The sequence below is a fragment of the Antechinus flavipes genome, chromosome 5 (genome assembly GCF_016432865.1).
Source record: "Antechinus flavipes isolate AdamAnt ecotype Samford, QLD, Australia chromosome 5, AdamAnt_v2, whole genome shotgun sequence".
Classification (NCBI taxonomy): domain Eukaryota; kingdom Metazoa; phylum Chordata; class Mammalia; order Dasyuromorphia; family Dasyuridae; genus Antechinus; species Antechinus flavipes.
In genome coordinates this window covers 50,284,872-50,297,998 of record NC_067402.1, presented here as the reverse complement: position 1 = coordinate 50,297,998, position 13,127 = coordinate 50,284,872, and the positions used below count along the sequence as shown (strand labels likewise).

At 37.7% G+C, this 13,127-nt stretch overlaps 1 protein-coding gene across 3 annotated transcripts in view; it reads left to right on the top strand.

Annotated features, from left to right (window-relative positions):
- Positions 1-11,495, top strand: part of DBF4 (DBF4 zinc finger) — a 36,903-nt gene extending 25,408 nt beyond the window's left edge. For 2 of the 3 annotated variants that reach the window (XM_052000920.1, XM_052000919.1), the window contains exons 7-12: positions 1,850-1,880; positions 2,352-2,397; positions 3,580-3,708; positions 6,177-6,297; positions 8,826-8,944; positions 9,864-11,495. In XM_052000920.1, the coding sequence (XP_051856880.1) occupies positions 1,850-1,880; positions 2,352-2,397; positions 3,580-3,708; positions 6,177-6,297; positions 8,826-8,944; positions 9,864-10,890 (1,473 nt within the window). In that variant the 3' untranslated portion in view covers positions 10,891-11,495. The remainder of the gene's footprint in view (positions 1-1,849; positions 1,881-2,351; positions 2,398-3,579; positions 3,709-6,176; positions 6,298-8,825; positions 8,945-9,863) is intronic. The other variant, XM_052000921.1, reaches the window with a different exon arrangement.
- The last annotated feature ends 1,632 nt before the right edge of the window (positions 11,496-13,127 follow it).

The following is a 13,127-nucleotide window of genomic DNA, read 5'->3' as shown; positions in this document are numbered from 1 at the left end:
ATTGGTCATTTCCACAGCAACCCTGCAAGGATAAAGTAAATTATTTTTATCCCTATTTTTACAGAGGAGGAAACTGAAACAAACAGATGAAGTGGCTTATCCGGGGTGACATAACTAGTCAGTCACTGAGACTGGATTTGAACTTGAGTCTCTGTGCATTGTGGCACCCCAAATGCTTCTGTAATGTCATCATTTGTAATTTGCAATGCTTCTGTTGAAATTGTTGGATTCCATCTTTGAACCACATCCTTTGACTCTGGGTTGTATGTGTTATCACTCCCTTTCATATTTGGGGATTCAGACCAACTTTCTTCCAAATAGTAGATGGATGTCCCCTCTTCCATGGACCATTTCCTGGTCCAAAATGTGCCTTCCTCAGTGGTGAGTACGCTCTCCACTTCTAGAAATTATTTTTTATTTACATTTCTGGGTACCTGTGATTTTCCCTTAGTACAATGTGAGCTCGTTGGTGCCGGTTCTCTTTCATTTTTGTCACCTACCACATTTAATAGGTGCTCATTAAATACTTAAAGAATTGACTATAATAAGTTGCATTTTTAAGAGAAGTTTTCCATCCTTGTACTTGTTTAAAGTAAGTGATTTTTTTCATGATATGTCTTATATTCCATGCCTCTTGTAAAATGTGGTAGAGCCTGTCCTATATATTTTTAATCTTTTAAATTCTTGTTTTCATTTAGCTTATATAAAAACAAAGGGAAAGCACAGTGTATGATGGATTTTTAAAAAACTTAATTTTCTAGTTGCTTTATTATCAACTACTTTTATGCATTATGCATAATGTATAAAATGCTTTGTATGCATTTTAAATGGATTGGTGAAGTTATCTTAGGTGCCTACCTTAATTTGTAACTTGTATAAGCTTGAATATTTAAGATAAAAATTGACAAATTATTTTAAGTTGAAATTTAAACCTGTTAAGTATATCACATACTGTATAGCTTTTTCCTGAAATGGCAATCTCTTTCTGTGAATACATAATTATAGTGGGCTTTTAAGAGATCTTGGCTATGTTCTAAAATTAAATTACTATTACTGATTTCTTTAGTAAGTAATGAGATAGCTTCTTTATTTTTTTATTATTACTTACTTTTTTTGTTTACAATTCATTGAAAGCACTTTTAAAAACCATTATAATTAGTTGAAAAAAAAAATTAAATATAAATTTTTTAAACCAATGTCTACATGAAGAATGAGGCCAGGAAAGCAGTATGGGATTAAAAACAAGAAAAAGGGGGGGGGGGGGGCGGTCACTAAAATAGAGCTACATAAGTGTTAGCCTGCTTGGCTGGAGCCTTCATGTCTTGTCATAGAGTGAAAGTCACACTTGTCATTGCCTCTTTCCTAGTGTTCTAGAGGAAGCCCTTTATGAGCCCTAATGTCCTGTGTTAAGGAGAGTTAGTATATGTCAACTACATTTTTATTCAAAAGACTCCAACAGTCTCACTCTGGCTTAAGAGAGTTTGTCAGTGTCCTCAGATCCTCAAAAGCTTTTTGTGTGGAGTTTTTTTTTACCATCTCCAACCAAGTTGGGAAAGACTTGATGTACAACCCATGCTTAGAGTGTATACCTGTCCTATAAAAGTTAAGTGTGGAGACACTTATCACCAGAAAGGTGGCCACCAAGGAGTGAAATTCTACTAAGTTGTGGAAAGGTTGTGAATTGTATTGCTGCCCTCAATAATAAGACAATTCATGAATCATCCCAGTTTTTGACAGTATTTTATCTACTTTTAGAATTACTGACTAGTGAAAGAAATTGACAATGCAGTTAACAGTAAAATGCCTCATTCTTAAATTGAATATTCACACCAGCCATCTTTTCTTTCAGGGAAAACGATTGGGTGTTCAGAAAACAAAAAGTAAGTATTTTGACATCTTTGAAAGTGCTTTCTTTTTAAAACAAAAGTAAGATTATATGAATGGGCCTTTTATGATACTCTGGCTCTCTGGCAGCAGAATTCAAGTTTGAAAGTAAGAAAAACTAGACTGTTTATAATGCTGCTACACATGCTAGCAGCATGACAGTGGATAATTACTTAAAGCCTCTGAAACTCACTTTCCTCAGCTATAAATGGGAGTTATCATTCCTCCTTTTTCTCAGGCTTGTTGTGAAAATAAGTTCATGTCTGCAATAGCACTCTTTAAACTGGTGATATTGCCATTTGGGTGGGAGGTGATGAAGAGTGATAAATAGAATAGGCCATAGGCTGACTATAAAGAGATGAAAATGTTCCATTAGGATTCTTTTTTTTTTTTTTTTTTTTAATAAAAGCTCTTTGCCTCTGGATTTTTTAGTATTTAGTGATAAAGGAATGTTTTGTGTTTCTCAGCAGGAAGGCTCAAAAAGCCATTTGTAAAGGTGGAAGATTCAAGTCAGTAAGTATAAAGTAAAACTGGAAGAAATATTTTTTACTTTTGTTTAAGGTTTCTTCTCCAGTTTTAAAGGAAAAAACAAAGATTGTACAGTTACATTGCATAAAGTACATTTAATTAGTGAAAATACAAGTTTTACCATAGAATTTTATTCAGTATAAATGCTATATAAAGGCAGATTTGATCTAGCGATATGAAAACTTATTTGATTACTTTGAAGTAGTGATTAGAAATCAGCCGTGATATTTCATGTAGTTATAGGAAAAGTCAGGAGATATGTCCTCCCCATACCCTAGCTCCTCACCCCCAGTCTTCCTCCTCTTCTACTTGGAGCTTCCTCTCACCAGAGACCTAGGCCTTCCGGGGCTTTTACCTATAACTGTTATTTTCACTATCATATGGCAAGAAGGGTTTTGAGGGAGAATTAGAGCCTGAAGCAACATCGAGTCTGGCTTCGGACCCACACTGATGGGGATTTTGGTGTGCCCCCGGCATCTCTGGAGGAATGGAAAGTGTGGAGTGGATATAGATGTGCTTAGGAGCTCCCAAGGCCAGTGAAGTCACAGCCCAAGTCTAATTCAAAAAAGCGCCTGTCTTCAGTTGCAGAGAGCAGACTGTTAAGATTAGTTTTGGCTCAAGGACCCTGAGAATGGCCCTCTTGTGCTCAATTAATCAGGAGGCGCTGGTTGTGGTTGGACAGAGCACTGGGCCTGAAGTCGGGGCCCAGACACTGCCCGGCCGGTTGACCCTGGGCAAGTTCCTTCTCCTTTTCTGCCTCTGCTTCCCATCTGGGAAGTGCGCTGGAGAAGGAAAAGGAGCCAGGAAAACACCAAGTGGGGCCAGGAAGAGTCAGGAGGGACTGAACAGCAGCATGTGCATGCACGCATGTGTATGTATGTGTGGTGTGCGTGTGTTCGTGTGTGTGCATGGGCTGTGCACTACATGAGTGCTATTACTCTTTCTTATTGGAAATCAGAATTCCTAAGAAGACATTTCGAACTAGGGCAAGTCTTTCCAATTGCTATTCATTTAAAAGAGACTTTATGTCGCTGGCTTCCAGAGTGTCTGGTGAATGTTATGATAAAGAGATTAATGGAATATTTGGTTCTGAAATTTAAGATTTATGTTTATAAAGCAGTTTTAGTTGTTTCATTTCATCTTAAAATTTTTTTTCCCATGTTCCAGCCATTACAGACCATTTTATCTTCAGTTGTCCAATATACCTCTTATAAACTATTCCGTCCCTAAGCCTTGCAGCCCTTTTGATTTGGATAAAACATCTAGTCTGCAGAAACAAATGCAAGCTAAGCAAAGGTTGGTTTGAATCTTTAATTTTAATAATAGTAATGATTTGATAATAATAGTACTGTGTTGCTACTCTGAATAGATCTTGTCTTTGAAGCTAAGCAGAATCATATCTGATTGAATAGGAAAACAGCTCTGGATACCATTTCTGCAAAACCCTGCCCCCTCCAATTTTACAACTCTCCTTTATGTAGGAATTTCCCCTACTGAAGTGAAGACTCTTTCAGGACAGGAATCTGCTTTTTTGATTTGCATGCTTGTATCTGTGTCCCCTGGACTTGTGTGTGGTACCTGACCATCCATCATTAAGAAATCCCCTTCCCTCCCTGGGAATCCTCCTGGCTCAGCCTGAGGACCTCCTTTCTTCTCTCTAAAGCAGGGTTTTGTAACTTTTCTGGTATTATACACATCTAGCTGATAATGCTGAATACCACCATGGTCTTCTACCTTTATTCATAGTTGAAGGAAATGCTCATTTTCTGTTGAAGGTTAGTGAAAATCAAGACACAGATACAATTTCATATCCCTGTTCTTGGAGTCTCAGAAACCTCTTCCTGGCCCCCTAGACCTGAGATCAGAATGTCCTGCTCTACACTCTTGCTTCTTTCATCAGCTTCTTGGTTTCTGTTATCATTTCTGCACAAATAACTCCATATCTATAGAACTATGAAAAAAGATTTTGCAATATTAAGCTATCCTTAACAGCTTCCTTTTTCTCTCTCCCACATCCTAAAGTAATAAGTGGCATTTTTATAGTCTCAAGATTTGCAGAACAGTTTACATATATTATTTTCATTTGGTATTTACAGTAACCCACTAAGTGAGTGTTAAGCTCATTTTACAGATGAGTATACTAAGACCTAGAATAGTTAAGGAACTTGGTCCCATTGCAGATGATCTTCCAAAATGGGGCAAAAGCCCACTTCTCTAGGTGACATGGAGACTGCACCCATCTTTTGGGGAAGGGCCATGGTCAGACCTGTGTTTCATGATTCTGTGGCTACTGGGCAGGCTACAGCTTTCACTGGTGAGAGCTCAGCCCCAGGTAGACGCCCAAAAGGCATGGTTAGCTCTGAAAAGGGTTCTGCAAGCTCTCGGGCCCATCACTGAATTAGAAGGATGTCCACCCCAAGCAGGAGACGACTTCCCCCCACAGAGGGGGAAAATGAGTGCTTAGATCTCAGATGCCAAGGTGCCCCACTGGCAACACTCGTCCTGACTTCTGTCCTGCCACTGGCCCTGGAAGAGAGGGGGGAAGCCAGTGCACTGGGGCTGCTTGGCTAAGTCCTAGGGAGCCTGTGGCCCATCACCAGGTGTCTGAAGCAATGGAGGACCAGTAGCACAGGGACGTAGTGGTGTGCATCCACGATCTCATTTGGCCCCCACAGCAGCTCTGCGAGGTAGAGATTGTTAGTATTTCTACAGATGAGTAAATTGAGATCAACAGGGAGTCACTTTCCTAGTGAGAGGTGCTGGTCACACAGTGGACAGAGCAGTGGCCTAGAGTCAGGAAATCCTGAGTTCAGGTTCCAACTCAGACATTTGCTGCCTGTGACCCTGGGCAGCTCATTTCACCTTTTCTACTATAAAACATAATAGCAGCACCTGGCTCCCAGGCTCGTTGAGAGTCAAGGGAAAGAATCTTTGTAAAAGGCTCTTGGCACCTAAAAAGGTGCCAGATAAATGATTATTCCTTTCCCTCTCCATAAGTGTCTTGGGGGGTTTGACTCCAGGACCCACCATCCATCCAGTCACTGGGCAAGCCTTAGTCTGTGTTCTCCTGAATTCCCTCTGGGTCCTGGCCAAATTGAAGTACGAACTGTTCCCAGCCCAGCAGTCTACTTTCTGCTTTCCTTCATTGACCTTGACACTGTCTTCAACTCCCTTTATCCTCTTGGCTCCTGCTCTGCTCTCAGCTACTGCCTCAGCTCCCCTGTGAACCTTCCCAACTCACCAAAATGGACTCAAGCGGGAGCTTTCTGAGAGAGGAAATAATTCACTTCTGTCTTCATAGTCCCAACTTCTTACATGACAGCTGACAGTCTTCATTGAATTGGATCTTGGGGCATCTAATTTCTTAGATTTGGATAAAACTTAAAAAAAAAAAAAAAGCACAACCTTTCTGTCTTAACTTCTACTTCAAAGGTATTGCCCTATGTTCTTAAATGCTTCTGATGTCCATGAAATAATTTATTAGTTGGTTCATAATCTTTTAAACTATTTAAATTTCTAGTTCTATGAAAAAAGATTTTGCTAATCAAGAGGAGTCTTCAGGTCTTTGTTAAATGGAGCTACCAAAAAGGGCATTTTCTGTGAAATAACTAGGATTTTCTTTCCTCTCATTTAGAATAGTATACTATCTTTCTGATAAGTATTTGACTATGATAAGTAATTATAATAAAATTTATTTTTGTTTTTAAATGAGAAGTTCTCTTATGAAAGTTGTATATCCATTGAAAACAATTGTCATTTTATAGGAACAGAACTGGTTGTGAAGCTGATGAAGGGCGCTGCACCCCCGCACAGCCCCGCCTGCGAGAGAACAAGAGGAAAGGTTACTGTGAGTGCTGCTCCCAGAAGTATGAGGCGCTCCAGGCCGTAAGTTTATCTTTATGTTTGGGGGAGAGCAAGTCATTTGATGAGTAAAGCCTCTTTAGGTTTCACAAGAACAGAAGTATAAGCATTTTGAAAACTTTTATTAGATAAATGAATGTATTTCTATATGGATTTATAGTTTTTCCATGATTCAGATCTTGTTGAGTATAGACAAAATAATTTAGTCAAGAAGTATTAGAACCATAATTTTACAGGCATTCCTCAACAAAAACTGAAATGGTCTGGAAATGATTCTGCCATGAAGTTGTTTGCAAATAGAAAGTATTGCTTGCTTGTTTACTTTGTTTAGGAAAATATCCATAGTGGTGACCATGAGGTTGAGTCTGTGCCACTGAATTAGTTGTCAGGATGGATATACCCAGGACCTGTAGCCTAGAGGAGGAATAAAGGCATTCTTTTCCTTGGGGGTTGTTTATGAATTGGTTTTATCTTCAGGTGCCCAGCTCTCTTTCCTCTTTCCTGTCTGAGATGTTTTTCTGTTCACTTGGATGTGATGGGTCCTCTAAGAGAACTGAAGAGTTTAGTTGTGATGGTCCTTCCTAGGAGAAACAAACACAGAGCAAGCTCGTAGTGACTGCTTCCTCTTGACTCTCTGCTGTGGGCTGGGATGAGCCAGAGGGTCTAATCTCCCCCTGCCACCCATATTGCCCTCCAGTTCCCTTTTCACAGGCTGATTGTGTCTTCCTCTCTATCTCCTGGCCCCCTGAATTTTTCAGGTCTCATCTCAAATCCCACTTTATAACAGACATCTTTCCTGGTTCCTCCATCTCCCTTAATCCAATATTTTCTCTGAGGTTATCTTCTATTAGAATGGGAGCTCCTTTAGAACAGGCCTCTGGCTTTGTTCTTTCTCTGTGTCCCCATTGCTTAGCACAGGATCTGCTACACAGTGTGCCTATTTGCTAAAGATAGTCTAGCTCTTGCTTTAAACAAGAAGGGACTGAAGTCTTCACCAAGGGAAGTGATTTACCTAAGATTGTCCACCTTATATTGTCCAACCATCTCAAAAGCTCAGGCTTCAGTCATAGTGGGACTTTGGAATTAATATATGCTCTAAAATACCCATATCAGGGATGTGTGTGTAAATTCATTAATCAAGTAAAATAGTAATAATAGCATTATATAAAAGCGGAGCAACAAAACATCCTTCATCCTATATGTAACTTTGTTTGTCTGATGCAAGCAAATGATATAACAGGTATTCTGGGAAAACCCCTGAAAAGATACTCCTCATCTCACATATTTTCTGCATGGTCTATTCAGGACACAATTTTCATAATCTTCTTGGGGGGACTTAATCTCTCCTCACCTCTTTTTTAAAAAATCACGAATTATGTTGTAGATAGATGGACTCTTGTCTTATGACATCTCTCACGTGAAAAATAATTCATTTGGACCCCTATTTTGATAGTTTGTACCCTTGTACATTTCCTCCTGCCTAAGGAGAAGCTTGTCCATCTTGTGTAGAGATACTTCTTCATCCATCCAACTTGTGATCCTGCTGTCTTAATGTTATTTTGCTTAGCTTATGCAGCATATGTCAGTGGAATTATTCTGTATTTGGCATAACCTTTCTGGAATGTCTGGATATCTAAACATATTAAAATATGGCCCTGGAAGGACAAGGCATCTCAGGTTATGAGGAAGATTTGAGTCCCACTTTATTAGAGGGGAATATAGACACTTTAATAAAGTGCCATTGATGCAGAGTCTTGTAGGTGGCATAATTTTAATCCCCACAATATTTGATAGGTGACATCAATTTATTCAACAGTCATCATCTTTAATCTTAAATATGCTTCCTTTCTAAATACTTCATAAGATTTAGGCATTTCACTTTTTATTTTGTTCTCTTCCACTTTTCATGTTTATTGAAGGATCCAGAATTGGACAAAGAATGACCTCTGAAATTACTGCTGGATCAGAATTATCCTCAGATTCTTCCCTTTAAATTTTTGTATGTATTCTTACTTGGGAGGATCAAAACAAAACAAAATATCCTTCCCCTCACACCGCTTAAATTCAGGCCTGTCATGACTGGAAAGTTTTGTGATCTTTGGATTCTCAATTACTCATTTTATACTTGTAAAGGCAGTATAAATGCCAGCCTTTATTTATGGGATTGTCATAAAGGTATAAATGAAACTAGAAGAAAAAAGTGTTTTTAAAATGATTATTTTGTATTTGGTATATCCTTTCTGGCTATACCTTAAGTCTTTCTTAGCTGCTTCGCTCGTGTTTGGGTTCAGTGGGATGCCTTCCTTACCAACACTGAAAGACCATGGCCACCCGAAAGTTGATCTTTTCTCTCAAAAATGCTGTTTCTCCTTAACTTTTTTTGTCACTTTGGCTCTTGGTGGCTCTTTCTTGAAATGTCACAGAACCTTCTTGTCATGAAATATGTTCAGACAATATGATGTTAGGGAAAAAGATTGAGCGGAGATGTTTTTTATTTGTTTTGCAAATTTGCTCTGCTGTGTCCCTCACGTGCTTCTCTTTTTCATTTTTAGCATCTTCTAAGTGAACAACACAGAAACTTTGCACAGAGTACTCAGTATCAAGTTGTTGATGATATCATATCGAAGTTGGTGTATGATTTTGTAGAATATAAAAATAATATATCCAGAAGGTAATTTTTATTTAGATAGATTTTTTTTAAAAAAAAATCATTAGATAATAAATGTTATTTACATTTTGAAAAAAAAATTACAAATACTCAGATTCAGAATTTTTATACATATCAGTCTTTGAAAGAATTCCAAGTTTCTGATATCTCTTATAGGCTTTAGAAATGCATGTTTTGCCAAAACATATTTTCAGGGAGTAACATTTTTTAAACACTATACAGAGTGAAGGATACAGAACTCTGAAGTTTCAGGATTTCTTTATTTCTTTTTTCCTGCCTAGAATAACCTATAGAATTTTCTGGTCAGTTCCTTGAAAAGATGATTTTTCAGACCAGACCTGTTATTATTTCATTGGAATAGTTAACTCCTGGGTGGATACTCCTCTACCAGTGCACATCAACTCCCTGAGACTTGCTGGGAACAGCTAGTTGATATAGTAGATAAAGCATTAGCCCTGAAGTCAGGAGTACCTGAGTTCAAATCTGGCCTCAAACATTTAACACTTCCTGGCTGTGTGACCCTGAGCAAGTCACTTAATTCCAGTTGCGGGGGAGGGAGGGAGTTGCTGCAGGTGATGCTGCCAATTTGTGTTAGGGCAGGGCTGAAACTTTGGGTCTTGCTGACCTCTATGCTAATTTATTGTTTTTCCTCTCTCCCTTCAAGTACAGAGGCTTTGACTTTAGATGTCCAGATGACAACAAAAATCCATTCACAGAATAAAATGGATTTTAGTGATACTCATTTAGAAATAAAATAATGTTAAAAGAGTATTTTTTCAGGGTGATAATGGAATTCCTAAATTTCCCTTAATGTAGTCTTTCTATTTCCTAGTTTCAAGGATATTCACTAGTTAAAATTTTGTATTAACTCCTAAGAAGCTGGTCTAATGTTTTTTCTTTTTTTTTTCTTTTTTTTTTTAAGAGTAAAATGCAGTATTGGATCTTTTGCCCCCATTACTGGAAATACTTTTAAAAGGAATGAACCTGAAAAGGAACTGGAATTGCACTGTGTTTCCCCTAATGACCCTCAGGGAAATCCTACCAAACAGGTGATAAAACAGAATTTCCAATATCAAGAAAGCAAGGATCCTTCACAGAAAGTTGCCTTCAGTTCAGAGCCTATAGATTCATTTGCTTCATGCAGCCCATGTCCTTACAATTCAACAAGCAAGCTTGGAGAGCATTTGGATTGTAGAAAGTCTTCTATAATAAATCCAGTGAAAGAGAACATTAAGCTGGATTTGGTACAACTACCTCTGAATAATGATACGCAGGGATATACTCCTGAAGTTTCTGACCATAAAGGAATTAGAAATGAAAAAGACTTAGAAGAATTAAAAACAGAATACTGCCCATATATCCTAGAGACATTTATGCACGTTTCTGATTTTGATGAAACAGACAAAAATGTATCTCAACTAAAACGAAAGTCAGATAGTACACTTTTTCCAGATACCTGTCAGAAGAAGAAAGGCACTAGCTCCCCACATCGTAATGATTCTAGTCTTAGAGTCATTAGCAATTCACCAAAACAATCAATAGGTCAAGCCAAGATAGTATCCTATAGTCCTTCTGGTGAAGAACCCAAACAAGTGGATGACGAAAGTACAGACAGTTTACCTTCAGGGCGGCTGCACCGCAAAGTAAAAATTGTATTAGGAAGAAATAAAAAAAGAAGTCAGAAGAAAAATGTTGAATTACATTTAAAGAACAAAACAGAATTTCCTGCTACAAAGGAAGAAAACAGTATTCGTAGTTCACCAGTACAGTCTTTAGTGGAATTATTTCAAACCAGTGAAGACAATTCTGAGTTTTTGGGTTTTACAAGCTGTTCTGAAAACCATGGTTCGTGTGATGTTTTAGAAGTTTGGGAAGAAGAAACTGGAAATAGTTTATTGTCCATGTTTCTCTCTTCCCCTTCTTCAACTTCTACATTTACTGGGTTTTAGAGGAGTATTTTTTTTGTTTTTTGTTTTTAATTTGTAATTTTTTCACAAATGGCGAGGATTGTATTCCTGAAAATATTTTTATATATATGTAAAAATTTTTGTTTTATTATTTGTGTCACCTGTACATTTAAATAACCATATGTAAATATTAAAAATAAAGATGATTATTAGTATTTTCCTAAGAATGAAGTACTTTTACATAAGTAAATGCAACTGAAGCTAAGGTATCTGCTACCTCTTGCATATTGTTAACATAATTTCTAAATAAAATTGTTTCTAAATAATCAATTAATTATGAACTTGCGCTGCAAGAAAATGATTTGCACTGGAAACATAATTTTGAGTAACAGAATTTATATAAAAACTAGTGTCTCTCATTTGGGTGTTGTAATAAAATTTATTTTAGATCTGGGACATGCATAGCACTGATAACTACATATCATGATAAAGGGAACATGTTTACAAATGGATGAATGAGTGTTGCCTTAAGAGCTAAGCTTGGTTCCTGTTGAGCATTGTTTTCTAAGGTATGTCTCGTTGTTTGTCCTTTGATTTTCTTGAACTGAGTATGTGCCAGTACAATAAAAACAAGGCTCCCTAGTGGATTTGATCTTTGGTTTTTTGGAGTGCTTATGCAGATTGGCAAGTTTTTCATTTAACCACCTTAGCAGAGGGTGGTGTTTGGGAGGAATTATGGGAAGATATTGGTATTCAGATGTGGCAGAACTCAGATGCCACATGAATGTTAAGTTCTCAAAATGTGAAGAAACAGGGAGGGAGGGAGAGAGATAAGCGTTTATATGCCTACTGTGTGTCAGGCACATTACAGAAAACCAGACATTCCTCTCCAGATTACCGGTTAGCCGCTGTCCTGCAGAAACATGGACTAGAGACTAGCTGGGGTAGATGGAAGGGAAAGCAAGAAATGGCCTGATTCCAAAGCAGGAAAATGAACGGAATAAGTCCATGGAAAGGAGAAACCCAGCACTGGTCAACACAGGGGCCCCATCCATGGGAGGAGGTGGGCCCAAGCCAACTTCCAGGCTTTTGTGGCCTGACTTGAACTAGAAACTCAAAAGATTCAGTTAAAATAAGGACATGGAGTAAAATCTGTTATACTTTAAAGCTAACTCAAAACGATTTCAGGCAAGGCCATAAAAAATAGACCAGTATTAAAAGATTAGCTGTGAAATTTATGCTTAGTCTCACCAATCAATAAGATTTGTCCATTGAACTGCATAACATTAAATACTTAAACTATCAAATTGCAGGGAGAAATAGACTGAATAGAACTTGAGAACAATTTGAGTTGATAGGAGAATTGTAAAGCTCAAGAATGATTTGAAAAAAGATCCACACTTCCTCAATCCACTTTTTTGGTAGGTGTGTAGTTTGATGTTGCACGTTAGACATTTTCATTCTGCGTTTTGCTTTTTTTCTCTTAAAAATAGTATATGAAATGGCTCTCAGAAGAAGAGGGATACTGGAGAAAGCTATGAGGTTATAAAAATGAGAAACTACAGAAATTACAGAATGTCTCTGCCGTTCATCTACCAAAAACGCATTGAAAGCTATAAGAATGGCAACTATGAAACACTTTTTAGTGGGAAAAGGAATCGGAAGTACTGACTCAAACTATCAAAATGACATTGGGTTTTTAAAAGGAGGTCCATCAGGATAATTCAGGTACATGGTCTGTGGAAGCATAATGTTTTGGTAAATCTGAAGAAACACCTAATCACCAGGACTAGGACTTCATATTTCCACCAAAAAAGTCTGAGAAGTAATCTTAACAGAAATTCTGTGGATAAAGAGTTGGTAACCAAACAAGGAATAGAAATAATCACAATAGGTAAAATGGATAGTTTTGATTATATGAAATCTGGAAGGTTTTACCCAGCAAATTAAGCCATTTAAGTCAGATGTTGATATTCTGCGATGCAGTTGACACTGTGTATGCCCGGGTAAAGGACAAAAGACAGGCCCTTTCTTCAAGAAGCTTACCATCTAATGGGTAAAGACAACCTATAAAAATACTGGAAAAGGATTAGGGTTGCTGGGGATAGGGAGGGGTGTTTAAGCTGCCAAGGTTCAGTGGTCTTGTAAGAGATGAGTTTCTGAAGGCCGTAGTGAAATTCAGGACAGCTAGGAAGGAAAGAAATTGAAAGAAAAGTCTTTTCACCAAGTTGCTCTAATATCTCATTTCTAAGCTATATAAGGGATTGATTCAAATTTAT